At 39.2% G+C, this 20107-nt stretch overlaps 1 protein-coding gene across 1 annotated transcript in view; it reads left to right on the forward strand.

Annotated features, from left to right (window-relative positions):
• LOC309439343 (potassium voltage-gated channel subfamily KQT member 1-like) overlaps nucleotides 1-20107 on the forward strand; it is a gene marked incomplete at its 5' end in the record, with an annotated part of 488884 nt that overhangs the window by 283775 nt on the left and 185002 nt on the right. Inside the window, one exon of the mRNA XM_082051807.1 lies at nucleotides 2098-2159. Within this exon, the coding sequence (XP_081907933.1) occupies nucleotides 2098-2159 (62 nt within the window). The remainder of the gene's footprint in view (nucleotides 1-2097; nucleotides 2160-20107) is intronic.

The following is a 20107-nucleotide window of genomic DNA, read 5'->3' on the forward strand; positions in this document are numbered from 1 at the left end:
GAAATAAGTCCAGGATCATGTTATTTTGAAAGTAGTATAGTACCTATACTCAGCAAGGCAAAGACCTTCAGGGAAGAAATTATTTATTAATAAAGATGAGAAATTGACTAGATGACCCAAGAAATATTCAGTCTCCTGAAGTATAATGCATATTGCTTGTATACTAGTGTTTTATCTGATTCAAGTCTAAATATATAAAATGATGGGTTTGTAACATACCAACAGTGTGCTAGATACCAACAGTGTGATATAACCTTGTTTCAAGGTTTTGGTTGGGTTGGGTTGGTTTGGAATGGGTTTTTTTGTGTGTTTGGTTTGATTGTTTGTTTTGGTTTGTTTGGTTGTTTGGGTTTGGGGTTTGTTTTTTTGAGCTAAAATTTGTCTATATGTATTTTCATCTGGTTTTAAAAAATTGTGCATTCTTTCATGATGATCAGGCATGCTTCCTTCTGCCTGTGCCTCTCACATACACATATACGCAGTTACTGGCTTTCTTAGCTGGTGTATCTGTTTTATTGCAGACCAACACAAAGAACAGACAAAATTCGAATGCAAAAAGAATGTAAAAACTAAGACATTTCAGATTTATAGTTAGCCATGCAATTTTTTCAATGATGTAAAAGCAAATAATTTGATGTATGAAGTCTAAAATCATATATCATGAAAAGACTCGAGAGAGAAAGCATAAATATGAGATAGAAATCAAGTGTCCTAGAGCAATGTTATTTGAACTTCTGCCCACTCTTCTTGCCACAATGCTCTGCACACTGTATGCGCACCCCATTTACTTTTAAATATGATTCTTATTAGAGATAAACACTTGTAAATTAGACCTGAATGCAGATTTAAATGGAGGCTAATAAGAAATGGGAAGGACTGCAGCCTTTTGTGACGTATGCAGCCTGCATGCCAAAAAGGGGATGGACATGACACAGCTACATGCATCTATGTAGTTCTTTTCACCTCATCTGATAGGAGTGCCACATGCCATGAAATAGCTTCTTACTGCTTATCTGCTTCCTATTTTATTCTGTTCCACACCACATCTGAGAATAACTAAAATAGGAAACATTATTAACTTGGTTTGGCTGTTTGGCAATATCTAGGTGGTCATATGAAGGATGTAATTAGAGCTGGTGAGGAAATTATTCTTTTTAAAAAACAAACAAAAAACCTTATTGGGATATTTTTTCAGGTTTGGGGGGCTTTTTGATTTTAGACCTAAACAAAAACCCTACCTACCCACTGATGTTCAAATCACACCCCAATATAGAAATCCCCAAAGGCAAGTTTTTTCTGGTAAATACTTTGAAAGACGATAAGTGTCTACGAATTTACTAACTAGAAAGTAGACTAAAAAGTCAATTATTTCATTTTAGGCAGAGATGAATACAGAGATAAACTTGAGCCTCCAACACTTATATTTTAAGAGATTTCTGTGGTTGTGAACTAATGAATGAACAGCACACATGTATGAGTCAAGCTGTGTCATTTATTTTCTGTCCCCACAAGGTGTCCTTGAGCAAACTTTGAATTTTCTCTCTGTATGGTATTTACTCCTCCATGTTCTCTGATGAAACATTTCTCCTTTCTCATTTGCAGAGAGGAGATAAGACTTAAGTCTATGCCGCTTCTGGACAGTGCTGCCTCTTACATCTACAACCTCAGCTGAAATCTGTTTTCTCTATGTATAGAAAGTGTACATTGTGCATTTGAAGGATATTCAAAATGGGGTTTTGCCTAAGGAGCATGCCTATTCCATCTAACTACATGCAGTTAATTGAGATAATTTAGTAAGGAATCAAGTTACTCTGGACAGTATTTGTAGTCCTTCATGTCCACAGACTACCTCCACCAAGGTTGCCCTTTAGACTGACTTAATCTTGTCAGTTAGACAAACTAACTTCCTTCTCTCCAACTACTCCCTGACTTCTGAACACTATAAAGAAATTCCTTCTTATTATGTTCATGTTATTTATAGTACCCTAGCATTTTACTAGCTTCTTTTTTTTTGCTTTAAATACCATGGATACAATTCTTAGTTTGAGTTTATTTTCAGTGTAGTGAATGTCCCATCTTTATTCTTCTTTTATTTAGAAAAAGGGGTAGACAAAGGATACTATACTGTCGGAGCCAGACTGATCCGGCTAGAGGATAAGGTAAGTGCATGAAAGCTTTTTTTTTTTTTTTTCCGAATAATGATATCTGATCTACAGACATGTAAGATAGTATCTTGGCATGATTTACTTTAGAATTACAGGGCACTGTAATAAAGAGTAATATCCTAATTTTTGTAAGGGAGTTGATGAAGTATCATGTGCATGTTGTTCAGCATTAACTGTTTAGCTGCCATACAGACTTGGTTCTTGATTTTAAAAGGGACTACATCCATATTGAAGCCAAATCACACATCTTGTAAATATGTCCTGTGAACTGACAAGGTGTCTGTCATACCAGAATTGTTGAGTTAAACAGAACAGCTAGTATCAGGAGCCTTTGTAAATAGCAACAGTTGATATCTCTGTTAATAACCTTGAGGTTCTTTAATGTTTACTGCGTTTTTCCCCTGTGCAGTTGTCTTTACATCGACTTTGCCCCTCCCTCCCTGTCTTCTTCCAATATTATGTTCATCTTTATTATTAGGTAGAGTTACTTAGAAGTGTGACTGAAGGCCAAATCTCAGTGAGGTTCTATTGTTTTAGACTTATTCCAAACATCCTCAAGAGCTTTTCCCACTCAAGTGATAACAAAAGTACAAGTTTGCTTAAAACTAATAATCTATTTCTCTAGTGGTTTTCTGATTAGGTCTCTTACCTACCCCTGAAGACTGGTGTCCCTAGAACAGTGTGCTTTCTGCGGACAGTGGCAGTGCAGTAGCTTTGGTATGTGGCATGATGTAACAGCTGAGACAAAAATCCATTTGAATTTAACACATCCAGTGCCTATTTTTATACTTGTCTTACTCAAATTTGTCATGCAAATTTTCTTTTCATTTTCTTTTTATGGGGAAGTGAGCCAGAAAGGAAATCTTTCATTAATCTTAAGAGGAATTGTGCATCTTGCCAAAAAGCAGAAATTGAAATTAAACAAATACAATTCCACCCTCACTTGCTTAATATCTAATGATCATTGCTAGAATAAAATTGGAAATACGTGATGCTGTGATGTCAAAGGACAGGTTTTCTTTGGCATTTAGCTTTTTGTGACACTGTCAGAGAATCTGCTTCACAGATAAAGACAAATTATCTCAACTTTTAAAGTGGATTGGTCCCTTGCTCAGACAGTCCCATTCAAAGTGAAAATGGCTTTCATTCAGAATAGCTTAATTCACTTCAAAAGAGACATATTGCTCTCTAGCCACTGTATAATCTGTAAACTCACACCACTAGTTCATTCAGATTTCTGAATATGCATATATAGAGAAATCCACAATACAGGTATGAAAATGTAGCAATGAAAGTATCTGCAATAACAGTTAGGTAACTTTGTGTGAGAAATACTACTAGTGTTGTAAATACTTCCAGAAGCAGTTCTTCATGGTCTCCTGCTTGCTCCATATTTATGAAGAAGAGAGATCAGAAAGTTATTAATGTCTGGCATTGGTGCAGCTTTAACACAGTATGCTGTGGATTTGACAACTTTTTATTTCAAAGCCTCAACTAGCTTCTCCATGCTTTTAAGTACTGCAGAGGTGTCATGGTGTAAGGAGAGGAACATTACAAGAGATGCCAATGTACGCAGTAAATGCTGCAGTCAGAGGTCTCTGCAGCGGATATCCGTTTATGCTCAGTATTTACAGCTTAAACCAGTTACAAAACCAAACTCTAGCTGTTTCAAAAAAGTTATAATTTTTATCAATACTACCTCAATGTAAATACTTGGAGATGATAAAGCAACGTGGTTTTGTCTTCTCATGTTAAATATTAAATGTCTAACGTGAGCGTGTGGTAACCAGTCTGTAGCAGGGATTCACAACAGTGTTCTTGGAACAACATTTAAGCATGGTATAATAAAAATCATATAAGCATGATATAAATATAGTTGTCACAAGCTCAAACCATTAGTGTGGGCAAGTCCAAGCTGCTATTTTGTTTGAAGAATTAAACTGTAGTGCTTTAGCTGACCGCATGTTGTATAGGAACTGGTGATTTCTATCATTGTTCTGGAGAAAATGAATAGAAGGGAACAAAAATATGTCAAGATACTGTCATAAGATGGCTTTATAAAAGACATTCAGCCATTGTAGCTTCCTTTTTGTTCTCAGACCAAAGTACAAATGTAAAATAAAACATGAAAGTCTGATGGAACCCCAGGCATTTGTTGTTTCAGTACCAATTAGCCTTCTTTTAGGTGTACAGGGCTTCATTCTCATATTCCTGCCAAGAAAGTAGACACAGTGCATGAAAAGGGAAAATATTTATTGTGTTGGCTTGTTTGGGGTTTTGGTGTTGTATTGGTTTCTTTGGGTTTGTTGGTTTTTATTTTTTTCTTTTTGGTTTTTGTTATTGTTGGTTTTTTTATTTGCATCTTTTTGTCATGCTAGGTTAAAAGATATGTGTTTACATAGTGAAAACAAAGTTAAGCTTCCCAGATATCTCTATTTTAATAGGACAATAGAAACAACCACATCCTGCTGTCAAACCGCTTCCCCTAAACTATTTTCCCATGTCTCATGGGCTCTCCTGCTTTAATAGTTCACTGTGTAGTAGCTGCCATTTGCCCGAATGTGAAACAATATTGGTGTCAGGAAGGACAAGCTGGGTTTCAACCTCTGAGGAGAATAACTGAAGCAAGGGCATGTCTGACATCAGGCTCCAGCTGGTGGTGAAAAATGATCTCCCCCTTGGAACTAGAAAACCTTTGGGATCAGTCTCTTCTCCCTGGAGAAATTATTTTAACATTCAGTCACCCAGTATAGTCATGGCAGCCTCCCAGCTGAGTGACACATCTGATAAAATGACACATTTTTGGACAAAGACCAGTTGGTGTAGATTGGTATAAATGCAGTGTGTATTTGAACATTTCACCTACTTACAAATCTGAATCAATAAGCTATTAGTATACCTCTAGCCCAGACTGATCTTTCCCAACAGCATTTTCCAGTTCATTTGGTTTAGTTGTTTCTTCTAAAGGAACTCAGAATGTAATTCATGCATTCAGAGCTGCACATTGTTCTACATAAAGCATAATTATTCTTTTTATAAATTTTGAGAGGGAGAGGGAGAGAGGAGTGTGTAATTCTGATGGCTAAGTTGAACTTTATTCCCTTTAGAGGTTCACTACTATTTGAGTTAAAATGTGGGATTTGCTGTGTAGAAGACATAGGCACGGATCTCTGAAGTGGTTGCTTAGTGATAAATGAAAGCTTTGAGGCAAAAATGTTTTGAAGATTCAAAGATAACAGCCTTCCATTCACATGGCATGAGCAGTGTTGTCTGCAGCCTCTCTTTCATGACCATCTGCACTCCGTATGTATGCTTAAGGTAACAAGGAAGAAGTAAGTAAGAACAAGTTTGTGTAGAATGAAGTACTGTGTGAGTCCAGCATACAGCAAGTGGAAATACACTTGTATCACTTTGCTTCTAAGCATTGTAAAGCTGACTGGAAAGGGATAAAGTGCATGGTGGCAATTTCCAGACAACATATAAAACTCTTTTGGCAACATTAGTGTTGTGCAAGGATTTACTCCTTTCATTAACACTGTGTGATGCATAATGTAAGTTTATGCATAACATTTTTCAACCTGTTTTTCCCTGAATAGGGCACAAAAAGCTTATTTTGTTGTGGTGAGTGTAATAATGTATTGTGGTTCTTTTCATTAAAACACTGAGATATTTAGAGAAAGAATGCGGCTTCTTTCCCGACACATGATGTGTGCCGTTTGGCCGACCCTTTCTCTAGTTTGATGGCAGGGTTTAATTTTAAATTGTGGTATGTAGCCATTGACAGATTCTTTTGAAATGCATTTAAAGGGAGATCAGTTCCAAGATGATGTTCTAGAGCTGGCATTAGTTTCTGTTCAAAATTGTAAACTAATGCTTCGTTATGATGAAATGATTATTTTTTGTCTTCTTTTCTTTTCAAAATTAGAAACAAAAATTGTGGTGTGCTGTGTCAAACTGCACGACAACCTATAAATAAAAACAGGAGAGAAAAGAATCTACGAATGAAAGGTTAGAAGGGACAGCTGTGTTGTCTTTGAAAAATAAATCTATTAGGTATTTTTATAATTATATGGCAGTCTTCTTTATGTGGTATTTACAGTTATGATTTACGTGCATATTACCGTAACTATTTCCATACTTATAGACAACATGTGATAATGCTAGAAGCCAAAAGCAACCATTTGGTAGCATTTAAAAAATGCAGAAACACTAAGGGAAAACAGGGCAGTAAAGCAGAACCCTTCTGAGCTCTATCCATCTGAGTAACATGAGCCAGAACAAAAGTGTCATCCAACACAAACAAATGTAGAGGTTGGATTGTGGTGGTAAACTCTTTCTTTACTGATTTAAACACTCATTTTACAGCTAGGAGCTAAAAAGATGGGTTCAGAGAAAAGTGATATTTCCCTATCATCTTATTCCTTCTAGATAACAATGGAGAAATGGATGTTTGTGAATCTGACCCCTGCTGTGATTACATCAGGAGTCATCAAATAGTAAATTATTTATCATGACAGTGCCTGCAAGTACCACCATAGTGAATGCCTTCTCAGAATTTCCATTATAAACCTCTAATTTGGGGGGATGGGGGTGGTGATGAGCAACACTGAACTGCATTAAAATAAAATAAGGGGAAAAGCTAAAAATTCGTGCACAATGAGTCAGTTGCAAAATGAGTGTGCTAGATTTTTGAGGTTTCAATGATATGTCTGAAATAAACCCAGCAAATGCATTGGTTAACAAAAACATATTTTGGCACAAAGGTGTGTGGGGGTTGTTTACCCCAGTTCCTTAAAGACTGAGCCATTCCGTAATATAAAGCTTTTCAAAACGCTTTTTGCAAATAGGTGTTATGTGGATTTTCCTAGCTACTAGAACAGGCTGATAGTTCTTGAAAGCAGTTGAGACATACTGCCGTTCTTTGTTGTAAATAGAAAATACATGGCATCCTGGCCGTTTATGGTTTGCTAATATGCTTGAACACTGCTGATTTTTTGAGTGTATCTTCTCAGGACAAATGTGTGTGAGTCAATAATTAACATAGCTTATGTGACTTACAGTTACTAGTATGTCTTGTGAAGAAGGTGTATTGCTTGTTGTACATGTTCTTGGAGCATGCCACATTCAGTTCAAGGAGATGGACAAGAGGTTCACATGGAAAGACACTGTGAATGTGTATTTGGAATGGAATGCTAGAAATCACAGTCAAAGTCTGGTCTCATTTACTCCATAGCAGTCCAGCACAAATCCATTGATTCTGCTATTGCCTAATTAAAAAAAAAAAAAAAAAATGCTTCAAGCCAAATTCTGCTTTCATTTATGCCAGTGAAGTTAGTCAGGATTTATGCAGGTGTAAAATGCAAATTTCTTACATGGCTTTAAACACAATTCCAGCTCATGCATTGTGGGTTGGCCCTGGCTGGTTGCCAGGTGCCCAGCAAAGCAGCTCTGTCACTCCCCTACTCAGAAGGACAGGGCAGAGAAAATGCAGCAAAAGATTCATGAGTCAGGATAAGGACAGGGGGAGATCACTCACCAGTTACAGTCACGAGCAAAACAGACTCAAGTTTGGGAAAATTGTTTTAACACCCATTGAATGAGTGTAGTATAGTAAGAAAACAAAAGCTAAATCTTAAAACACCTCCACCTCATCCCTCCCTTCTTCCCAAGCATAACTTTACTACCAAATTCCCTACCTCCTCCCCCTAAGCAGTGCAGGGGAATGAGGAATAGAGGATTACATCAGTTCATTGCATGTTGTCTCTGCTGCTCCTTCCTCCTCACACACTTCCCTGCTCCAGTGTTGGGTCCCTCCCATGGCAGACAGTCCTCCATAAACTTCTCCAACATGAGTCCCTCTCACAGGCTGCAGTTCTTCATTAAGTGCTCCAGTGTGGGTCCCTTCCATAGAGTGTAACCCTCCTGGAGCAGACTGCTCCAGTGTGGGTCCTTGCCACAGGGTCACAAGTCCTGCCAGCAAACCTGATGCAGCCTGGGTTCCTCTCTCTATGGGGCCACAGGTCCTGCCAGGAGCCTGCTCCATCATGGGCTTCCCACGAGGTCACAGCCTCCTTTGGGCATCCACCTACTCTGGTGTGGACCTCCATGGGCTGCAGGTGGAGCTCTGCTCCAGCATGGACCTCTATGGGCTGCAGGGGGACAGCCAGCCCCACCATGGTCTGCACCATGGGCTGCAGGGGAATCTCTGCTCTGGTGCCTGGAGCACCTCCTCCCACTTCTTTACTGACCTGGGTGTCTGCAGAATTGTGTCTCTCACATGTTTTCACTCCTTCCTCTGGCTGCAAGTGCGCATTTTTTTCCCCCTTCTTAACTGTGTTATCCTGGTGATGCTACCACCATCGCAGATGTGCTTGGCCTTGGCCAGTGAGGGTTCCATCTTGGAGCCATCTGGCATTGTCTCTATCAGACCAAGGAGAAGCTTCTAGCAGCCTCTCACAGAAGCCACCCTTGTAGCTCCCTTACTACCAAAACCTTGCCATTCAAATCTAATATATCATGTCATGTTCTGCTCAATAGGAGTGAATTAACAAAGATAAGGTAAAACTAGAAATGGAAACCCAAAGAGTTCAAAATTAATCTGAGTGAAATAAGGTTTTTCATCTATTTCGTCTGAGTGAATCTTTGTGGTATGCTGGAGATTTAAGGTACCATGGAACTGAAGTTGTGCATACTTTCTTGTACTGAAACATCAAGACACATTTTCAATCTGAAAACTAAGTAATGCTGATTTAACAGCTTAGATCTGAGCTGCAGAGCTTTTCTATTTGCTAGCTGACTTCTCAATGCAGACAGGAACTGTTGCACCCTGGACTTCTTCTGATTATCTGGAATGGTTTTATTCTCAGATAAACCTTGCTTAATATGATTGAGAGGAAAAGGCTTGTTTTGAGCTGTCTGGTTGTGGTGGTAATGTCTGAAGGATTTGGCAAATATAAAAGCTAACTCTGATGTGTCTTTCAAGCAAAAGGAAAAAATATATAGATCATATATTCTGAAGCATATCTGAAATAATCCTGCCTGAATTCTTCCGTGTGGTTCTTGTCATATATGGTGCTTGGTAGCACCCTCCTGATATTAAGGTTGTACAGCACTTTCCATCATAAAACTCTATTTTCAGTTGCTTACATCTTTGCCAAACTTTAGCCATCTGGGCTGAAATTTTCCAAGGCATATATCTGCCTCAGGCTGAGATTTTCTGGAAAATTTATATGTCAGTGTGGGTCATCCTTTCTATATCACAGTAACCTGACCCACTGTGAAGATTCTCCCAAAAGTAAACATAAAAATGTTGATGGAAAACACTTGAGCTCCTTCTAAATTTGAGCAAGAAAATTGGACAGAAATGGAATATTATCTGCCAGTCTTGAGACCCAGAGGCCTGATCCAAAACATCATGAACTCAGCAGGAGGCTTTCACATGGATCAGGCCCTGATTTTTAATGAGTGAGGGAGCAAAGAGTTTCACATCATGAACACTTGCCAGGATGCAATTCACCATCATAAATCAAATGTTAAATAATTCCAAAGCCAAATAAATGAGCGTGCAGATGGCAGTGTCTGCTCCCAAGTGATTGCACTGACTGTTGATTAGCATCCAGCTCAAATAGTTTGATCTCATTTATAACCATCTCAAGGATTGCTGTGATTAGGCAATTGGTGCAATCTAGTTACTTTTCTGTTCTCTTGGCTGGAACTGTCCTGGTGGAACCAAAACTGCCCAACAAATGCTGGCCATGACACCTTGGAGCATGCTGGTGTGGGGGAAGGCAGGAGCTCACAGCCATATGCTGTGTAGCAGCCTGAAATCGATTTACAGCTACCTTACATTTAATAAGAAAACAGGAGAAATGCTGTACTACTCTACACTAATGCTCCTTGAGGTGAGCACACAGATTAACTGTGACTACCAAGGAGGACAGAAAAAATAAAGTGATTTAGGGGTGCTGTTAAATAACTGAGCCTTTGGGAAAGGGAATGTTTCACAGGCTGTTACGATGTTGGAAATCTAACCCATATCGATGTGCCCCAGCTGTTTAACCTGCACAGAAAAGGTCCTGGAAATATCGACATTGACCACAAAGGCTGTGGTTGAGGGAGCCTGTCCATTTCTTCCTGTTCTCCACTAGAGCCTTCTGAGCATCACAACTCATGAGAAAAAAATTGAGAAAGGGGTCGTGAGCTCAGAGGTGTGGATTTCCTATAAGTTTTAGAGAAAATAAGTGGTTGGGTAGAGGACAGACACAGTTAATCCCTCTGCTCCCGGAAGAAAAGCCTGCAGTGTGAGCACTGCTATTCCCAGGTGCCAGAAATTCCAGGCACAAATGCAGAGGAAACAAAGCTCTGTTAGTTCTTTTGCTGATGAAGCATTTTATTTACTATTGTTGGGTGAAAAAAATATATTTTTACCTCAGGAGAATTTTGGAGATCTTAACAATTTTTTATGATGTTAAATCTTCCCACAAAAAGCTTTGACCTGAACTTCCAAAGAATAACAGAAATCAGATCAGCTATAAGTATTTTGCTTCTACCTTTTGAAACTTTAGTAAGTTATTCTAAATTAACATAAAGTTCTAAATAATTGGTCATCCTCGTACCCAAAACAAAATGCCTTAATTTAGAAATGTGAAAAATGAAGCATTTCAATAATTTTTTTACCCTGTTCAAATATTAAAAAGAAAAAAAAATCATTAAATATGTGTTTTGTTATTAACAGCTTTTAAAAAAATGTTATTTTCAGATGAAAGTAAATTTCATTTGAACAGTTTCTATTGCCTCAAACTGTTGTTGATGTTAAACAATTGAATTTAGAAAGCTATTTTCAAGAACAGATTTTTTTGTTGCTCTTAGCTGGGCTATGGCTGTATGTTGCAAGTGTTTTCTTTCCTACAGACAAGTCAACAGTTTTCCTTTGGAATGTTTCTCCATCTGAAAATGACAATTTGTTTCTAAATGGAACATTTTTGAAGAGGCATCATGTTATATGGAACTGTATTTTGAATCATATACTGAAAAAAAGTATTTATAATTCTCTACTTCAGAGTGACTTTCTAAAAATCAGAATTGGGATGAAATGCCCTGATTTTTCTGAGCATTTGAGTTGAACTGATTTGTTTCTAATTCATTTGTTTACAATTTATTATTTCTTTCCATTTCTGAATGGAAGACATTTCAGCATCACGAAGAATTCGCAGAGAACATAGAGAAATTTTCCTGTAGGAAAAAGAGTAATTTTCCTTTACAGTTCCTTATTTTAGAATTACTGTGTTGTTTTCACCTACTGCATTTTTCAGATCAGTAATTTAAAGGGCAGTTTTAATATTATTTGAATGCTGGGTAGTATTGACCTCTAATTCCTCTTGATCGGGGGAAGTACACTGGAAAATCCCAGATTTTTATTATTCAGATGGTTACTGGACTAGCAGCTGGATTTGTGTCTCGTGCAAGAACTGTGATGCTGAGTCAGAGCAAGCATCTGTTTAATCCTGGAGCAATTCTGTTGCTGCTGATGGCCAGGATGGGATGCTAAGGGATAGACTAGAAGAATAAATTGAGTCTAAATTGCTATAACTAGCCTCTGTGTGTTTGCAATGGATTATACATAATAAACAGTAGGAAGAATAGTGCTGTACAAGGCAAGCTACAGGATGACACAGCTCTGTAAAACAAAAAACAAAACCAAACAAAGCAAAAACAAAACAAACCAACCAAACAAACAAAAAGGTAAACTGGAGTGCTGTGGCAACCTGTCCTGACATGTTAGCTGTACCTAGGGAAGAAAATTTTCAGTCAACAGTAAATTCATGTAAAGGACTTCATAAAGTCTTACAAAGTAAGGGAGAGAGATATGAAGAAACTGAAAAACTCTTTTCTCCCTATATTTGCCACCAGATAGTTACTTGCAAGACATAGCTTTACATTTTATGTAGCAGGAAAATAGTGAGCAGATCAGTAACACTTATTGACTTCTACAAAGTAATTACTTTTCCTACTAGTAAGTAATTTTGCTAAATTATATTCATATTTTTCTTGTTTAGAAGTTTGGCTTTGATTTCAGTGCTGTGTTCTGGGGTGTTTCAGTAAAACACATGTTAGTTAATGTGTCTGTTACACACTGCAGTCCTTCGAGACCAGGAAAAGGGGACTGGGTTCTGTGTTTGAGGAGGTGAGGTGGTGTAGAGTACATCAGATCTCTTCCGATCATGCACATACAGTGCTCACTTTATTACAAGTTTGGTCCTTGAGTGCATTTTTATGCAATGTCAGAATACAATTGAATAATACTAAATCACTCAGTAGATTATCTAGGGGATTTATTCATGGTCTTGTACTTGAAGAATTTTGCTTTTTCATTGTCAGCAAGTGTTTTTCTGCAGGCTAAAGTGGTTTTGTGTGCAATGGTTATGACTGTGAGCAGACTGAAAGAAAGGAAGCCCAGTCTGTTGGCTCAGGCATGGAGCCCCAGCTTCAGAAACATGGGGTGCTCTGCCAGAGAACCTCCGTGCAAATGCAAACAGGACTTAGTCTCCCCCCACTATAAAATGATACTTTGCTGCTTCACTTACTGTAAGGTACTCAGATACTATCCTACAGAGAGACATATAAATACCTTGTCCAAAACTGTGTCACTCAGCATCTAGAAGTATTCCTTTTAGTCTCAAATACTTCTTTCTTAAGAGTCCCGTGCCCTTCTCTGGACTGAGTGATCCTAAACATTTCTCCTTTAATCTTTCTTTGACCTTATAATGCCTATCTCTGCTGGTTCAGTAGACTTTCTGCTGTCACATGAGATCACAGACAGTGTTCTCAGCTCTATGGTTATGGTGCCATAAAATATCTTGGGATCACATGATTATACAGCTTGGAGGGCAGAGACTGAAGCATAGGAGGTTCCATCTAAACATGAGGGGGAACTTCTTTATTTTGAGGGTGACAGAATACTGGAAACAGGCTGCCCAGAAAGGTTGTGGAGTCTCCTTCTCTGGAGACATTCAAAACCCACCTGGACACATTCCTGTGTGATCTGCTCTGGGTGAACCTGCTTTAGCAGCTGGATTGGACTAGATGATATCCAGACATCCCTTCCAACCCCAGCCATTCTGTGTGACCTCAGGAGATTGTTTAGGCACTCCAGCACCCCACCATCTCTACTGTGGGTCTAGCATGCTTCCCTAGTATATCGTGTAGCACGTAGATGAAGAAACAATCACTAAAAAGGTGCTGGCAGGCTTTGCTCATGTTTAAGGGCATCACCAAGTACAGAACTGGCAGGTCCGTGTTTGTTTATGAGACCTGCAGCCCACAGTTAAAGTTCACATATGGAACACGGCAGTGTCTTGGGCCTGTGTTCGCAAAACCTGACAACTAGAAGAACTGAAAATTCTGTATATTTTCTCTTCTGCAAAATACTAACAAAAATAGGAAGCTATGACTGACATGAAAAGGACTGGTTTTTGAAGAGGTGAAACGTACAGCAATGATGTGTAAAGCAAGTTTAACAAGTATGGAAAGTGGTCAAACAGTGTAATTTAAAATGTAGACTGGTACAGAGCCATGCTCTCTGCTGCTAGGTCAGGTTAAATTCCTGATCAGATATCTACCTGGAGCCAGGATCTGGCTCACACAGCTTCCCTGCCTCTTCAGGAGCAGAAAGTGCAGGCCATCACCTCTGTGATCATATCACAAGTCTCCTACTACTCTGTGTGTTTTTGAAGGCTTCAGTATTTGGAGACATGCAATTATGTGAGAATTCTTAAAATTGTTCATTTCTAGCCCTTGCAGTGGAGATATGCATGAAATGAAGGCATCCTCAAGCCTCAAAATGCTAAAGAGGAACAGGATGAACATAAAATATATAGTGTGTATTTAAAATGACAGGCTTTTTAAGACAGCCTGGTTGTACCGATTGTAAATAGCTCTAGCAGACACATATATATTGCTACACACTGCCCAGGGGAGGCAGAAAAGCCAGCTGAAAGGCCAAGTAAATGCTCAGAAGTAGAGCACCCTGGCCTCTCTACCACCATAAGCACATTGCCAACTGCACCGCACTTGGGAAGTTTAACGTGAGCTCAGGTATCTGCCAAGCAACAGGCACTGCCATGAGGACATACCCTAGGAGGCAGCAGAAGCCCGTGTTCTTTTGCAGCAACTCAAAACACATCAACCGTTTTTAAATTTCCTCCTCTGCCTTCCCATGAGCTGCCTATTAGTGTTAGTTTTGTTACTGACTTTCAAGGTGCTTAGTGGCCACAACATTTATGTGCTTTGCACAACTTGTTGCTGTGTGTTATCTGGAGAGTTTCTGAAGCCACAAGCAGCAAGTCGTCTTGCCTGTGAAAGGCTAAACCTGTAAGCTGTCACAAGACTGAGTGGGTGCCATGCAAAGAGCATTAACAACTTTGTGCAGTGTTCAGTTTGCCTCAGTATTTGCAGTCAAACAGAAGAAATAGTTGTCTTCTCTGCTCTTGTTTCAAAAATCTGTAGTACCACAGAAGGAAAGTGATCCTTGATGAGTACCCAGAAACTGAAGCACCAAGCAGCACCACACATACCTGAAATTAGTCTAGTCAAGCCACTTCAAACCCATTTTTTGAAGGTCAGAAGGACTATATCCAAAGGGTATGCTTACTGTAAAGCCAAATTTATAAGTATGATTACCATATAAATGGGATATCCATCATCAGAAATGAGTGGCTAGGTAGACAAGACCACGCTAATACCCTGAGGATATGCATTTCTGGGCCCCCCTTAGCTCTGACCTGTCCATTCACCCTCATCATTAAATTAGTACAGTGGGCAACTGCCCCAGGGTAGCAGCGTGTGTGCAGTGTGGGAGAAGGCAGCTGTGAGGCTGGGGAGATGCCTGCAGGATGAGGTCTGGTCAGGAACATGAGGTTGGGAAAATGGTAGTTTTACAGAGCAGGATGGAGGTGAAACATGGAGTAAATCTTGCTGGATTTAGTAACTGCAAACAAACTAGATTGTCTTAGAGATTTTGGGAGCTTGACCTCCAAATCGTGCTTCAGGCCAGATTTCATTTGAGCCTGGTCCCACAGCCTTGCACAACTCTACCTTAGTCAATTTTTTTGGTTTTTGGTGTAGTTCTTGTATATATGTTGACTGGGTGTGCAGTTGTATGGCTGTGTATACATATATATAGCTCTGATTTATGTTTTGTATTTTTGCATCTGCATCTTTTTTTTTCTGGCTATCTTTTACATTTTATGCATTTCAACCTCCATTTTTTGAAGTCTAGAAAGCACTTCCAGTGCACCATAAATACTGAATACTGTTAATGGATTTGACTAGAGCTTTTACCATGTACTCTCAGCTCTCCTTCTGTACCATGTTCCGAACTCACTATCCAGAGTAAAAAACAAAACAAAAACACAGTGTTTCCAATGTTGAGAACAACATTTATTTCCAGCCCCAGCTACAGGGTAACTGTTACTGTAGGAATCACTGCAAGTGGGTCAGATCCTAGAGTCCCAGTGAAGTTTTACCTTGAATTGGGATTGCAAATAGACTCCTGATCCTGTGGTGAAACATTTCTGCTTGGGGAGTAAGATACTGAATGGTGACAGGAACTGCTATAAAGCTAACACTACCTTGATATGTAGGGAATAGAGTAGTCCATATGCTGCTGTGTGGTTTACTTCTTTGGCAAAAATAAACTGCTTGTATTTAGAAGGTAATTTTCAAGCCCCAAAATATCTTTTCTGCATTTACTTAATTTTTCTAGATGGTTGGGCAGGCTGACAGTAGCTCAGGCTGGTTACGTCATTCAGCAGAAAACTCCCTTGTGTGAGCAAATTTTGTTTCATTTTGTATTTTTTCCCCTTCTCTCTCCTTTTCCTTCAAGGCCATACATACACAGGGAGGTCACAAAATAGAAGTAAACCGTAGCCAGTAAAGTTTGGATTTTGAAATAAAAAAACCCCTATGAATACTTATTAGAATTTCTTGTTAATGAGGTCATTTATGTCAGGGCAGGAAATGTACAAAATAGCACAGGATAGAAAAATCTAGACACCGTAAAACATGCCAACAAATTTGGTGTGTATGCATTACTCCCTTAATATGTCCCCAATGTAATCTACAGATCCCACAAGTGACCACATTCTGTTTATGTATGTAAAAACTCCTATATATGTAACACTCATAAGAGTAGCAATTTTACTAGTGGGAAAAGATTATTGTGGTCTTTTTATATAGCACATAGGTTTACTTTGAATGAGTCCTCATAGAAGAATGCAGAACTATGAAAAACTGTTAAAATGTCATGATTATATTAATTTAATATTTAAAGGAATACTTCACTTTAAGTTATGGCTCCAAAATTACACTGCTCATTCATGATTTTTTAATGTATAATTGGCTGCCTCCAAAAATGTCACAGTAGGAGGAAAAAAAAGTTCATTTTCCTTGGCGTGTGTACTGTTGCTATTCCTGTGTTCATTTGGCTTGGCACGGGTAATGAAATGCTGCAGTCTGAAATAACTTTTTATATGTTGACATGTGCATTTAACTAGAATAAGCAGGCAGAGTGGACCAAGTTGGATTCAGGAATGAACAAAATATATCTTGTATTGCACCTTTTAATAGATCAGCCTACATTTATGATTCTTTTTCACTTCTTCATTGTAACAGCACACATGCACCTCCTAGCTGCACACAGCCCCAGTACAAAGATGTGAAAGGTGCTATGCAGCAAGTTAAGATTAATGGGGTGAGGAGGGGAGAGTAAAGAAGAAAATAAGGAAATCAAGGGACACAATTTTATCACGTAAAGTTGAGAGGGGATTACCATTGATCCGTTGAAATTTATTTAGCCTTTTATTTAGCCTGTACTTTAGACATTTGCTCCTTTACTGACTGTCCCTTGCTCTGGGCTAGGGAGAGACCTCTTAAGTCTCACACACCTTCAGGTGGACTCTGGAAACCTCACCTCATGTTCCCCTCTAGCCTGGCCTGAGTCTCGTTGTTTATGTGACTGTTGAGCCTTCTGCTGAGTTTCAGGTGCCAGATTTGACCCACCAGTCTGATCTGTAAATCACTGACCACTGGTATCTGCACTGGACATCAAGCAGCAGGAAAAAGACCATAGTCCTGCACTGCAGGTGCAGGTATGCTGCTGCTTGGGGTCATACTGGGCAGCACTTTCCCCTTTCCCTCCCTCTCTCCCCCCATATCATATTTGCTCCCTGTTTCATCCCCAGCACACGGCTTGGCACACAGGTCTCACCTGCCAGGAGGCATCTTCAGGTAGCTGGAACTCAGCAGCTGCACCTCTGAAATATGGATGATGCTGGTGTTCAAAAGCATGTGGCTGGTGTCTTCCCATGGGCAATCTTCACGAGTACTGGGTGTGGGCAGATGGCAGCATTGCTGCAAAGCCTTCCACTCTGGGGCTGCAGGTACATGGCGCTGAATAGTTTAGCGATTCATCGCACATCTCTTCCTCAGCTGGTGCTTTCCTCCAAGCCCAGCTCAGAGGGTTATTCTGTGGTTTGATTTGTGGTTACATGACAGTGTCTAGACCTTATGCAGAGAAAATCCTAACTGCTCGCAGGGGTTTAGCACAAGTGCTTAAAGGCAAGGAGCCAAATAAGAAGAATGCAAGTGAAATTTTGTAGGCATAGAATCATAGAACAGTTTGGGTTGGAAGAGACTTTCAAAGTCCAACACCCTGCCATGAGCAGGAACATCTTCAGCAAGATCAGGTTGCTCGGAGCCCTGTCCAGTCTGGCCTTGAATGTCTCCAGAGATGGGGCATCTACCACCTCTCTGGGCAACCTGTGCCAGTATTTTACTAACCTTGTTGTAAAAAATGTGTTCCTCCTGTCTAGCCTGAATCTCCCTTCCTTTAGTTTAAAACCATTACCCCTTGTCTTATCATAACAGGCCCTACTAAAACGTCTGTCCCCATCTTTCTTATAGGCCCCTTTTAAGTACTGAAAGGCCACAATAAAGTCTTCCTGGAGCCTTCTCTTCTCCAGGCTGAACAACCCCAACTCTCTCAGCCTGTCCTCACAGGATAGGTATGCCATCCCTCCGATAATTTTTGTGGCCCTCCTCATGGCAGTCCCATGATTCTGAATGTCTGGTTTGCTACCTTAGCCACTGTGGTCTCCTACTTTGTTTTCTGCGTTTTCACTGGTCATTTTTTCTGGGGAGAAAAAAATTCATCTGTACCCACTTCCTTATGGTCACATAGAACTGACAAATAACCACACAAGAGCAGATAGCTGTGCAGTGTGACAAGTGTGACTGGGAAGTGCATGTTAAAAATGAGCAAGGGGTAGTTCTGTGCTTGTTTTGCAAACTAGGCAAAAGACACCTTATTCGGTTATAAACAGGAAACCTGGGCCAAGTTTGTAGAGGTTCCTACCCAGGGCCACTCCCTAGAGGAGCTAAGGCTTGATGTACTTGTCAAGATGAAAATCATGATACACCCCATGTTCTGCACACTGTTGGGACCTGCACCTAACCACATCTCAGCAGTGTTTTCTAGTTTTTGTACGTTGAAATTTTGTGCACAGAAAAAAAATGATAGGTCAGTTCAAAAAAAAAAAAAAAAAAATCCAGGTCAAAAATGAAGCATCAAGGAAACTTAAAAACATCTTGTTTTAATTCTACTGCACTGAAGTCTACTGCACTAGTCTAACAGCCTATACTAGAAGTATCAAAGGGTCTGGGGTTTGTGGGCTTTTTGTATCACTGTGTCAGTCTTATGCCTCTGCAGCATTATCACAGTGGAGCTAGAATAAGACAAACATGTTAAAAGAGGGAAAGAATAGAATCAAGCATCCACTTTACAGGTACTTTCTTGTCCAGCTTTCTTTACATATAATCTTTTAGATATATATTATTGTGGAGTGTATACATACCAAATTTGGTATTTTAAAAAGAAAGTTTTTATGTGTCATACAAGTGCCATTCAAGTTATTTTCTTTTGTTTCTTTTCTCTGTATTCAACCATCGTGCTCTTGTAAAGAATTCTGAGTAGAATTTTACTGAATGTATCTTTGAACGTTGGTATTCATCTGAAAACTAAGAATCTCATCCTGCATGGTTTACCTACAGTGAAAGCTTGGAATGAACACATAAGCATTCACAATAATTGCTAGGCTAGTACTGTAGAATAGAATTTATACAAAGTAATGCAGGTTTTATGGGGAGATAGTATAATGCAGAATAGTGCAACATAGGAAGTTAGCTAATAAATTATATGTAAATCAAATGAAGCATAAAAGGAATGACTTTATTTTTATCATTTCAGTGAGTTGATGTTTGGAAATATATGTTCTGCATGACATCTGTTGATGTTACAAATGGTAGTTTCTGTGTCTAAATCCCAAGGAGATATTTGTGTTTGTGCCACAGCTACAACTTTTAGCTTCTTCTTGAGTAAGAATAAAGATGAAGATATAAGCTGTTTTCTGATATTTTTTATTACTCTTTCTTATATCTCATCAACAACATGAGCCATCTTTTAAAACAGAAAGCAAACAAACAAAGGCTTACAGCAAAATAGATTTTGCCTTCTGTGTCATTTAGTAGAAGTTTTCAAGTGTAGTGTTTATTAGCACTAAATAATCTGAATTTTACACATTTGTCTGCACACATGTATTTTACTTCTAAACCTTCCCCACCCTCCACCCCCAAACCATTAATGAATAATTGCTGGGTTTCTGTTGATGTTCCTGCCTTGGTACATTGGTCAAAAAAAAAGGTAGAGTAGCCAGTGACACCCTCTGTTCAACAGGTACCTGTGTTCCCCCTCTGGTAACTCTTGCAGCCTTACCATCCTGTGGCTGAGGAACTTGGGTCCCTTTTTCAGTGCACTGCAGACCTCTCTGCTACAAGCAGCAGAGACTCAGTTGATGTGGACCATAAAAATGACTTCATTTCTTTTTGAG

This window comes from Streptopelia decaocto (genome assembly GCF_964273445.1).
Source record: "Streptopelia decaocto genome assembly, chromosome: 1".
Classification (NCBI taxonomy): domain Eukaryota; kingdom Metazoa; phylum Chordata; class Aves; order Columbiformes; family Columbidae; genus Streptopelia; species Streptopelia decaocto.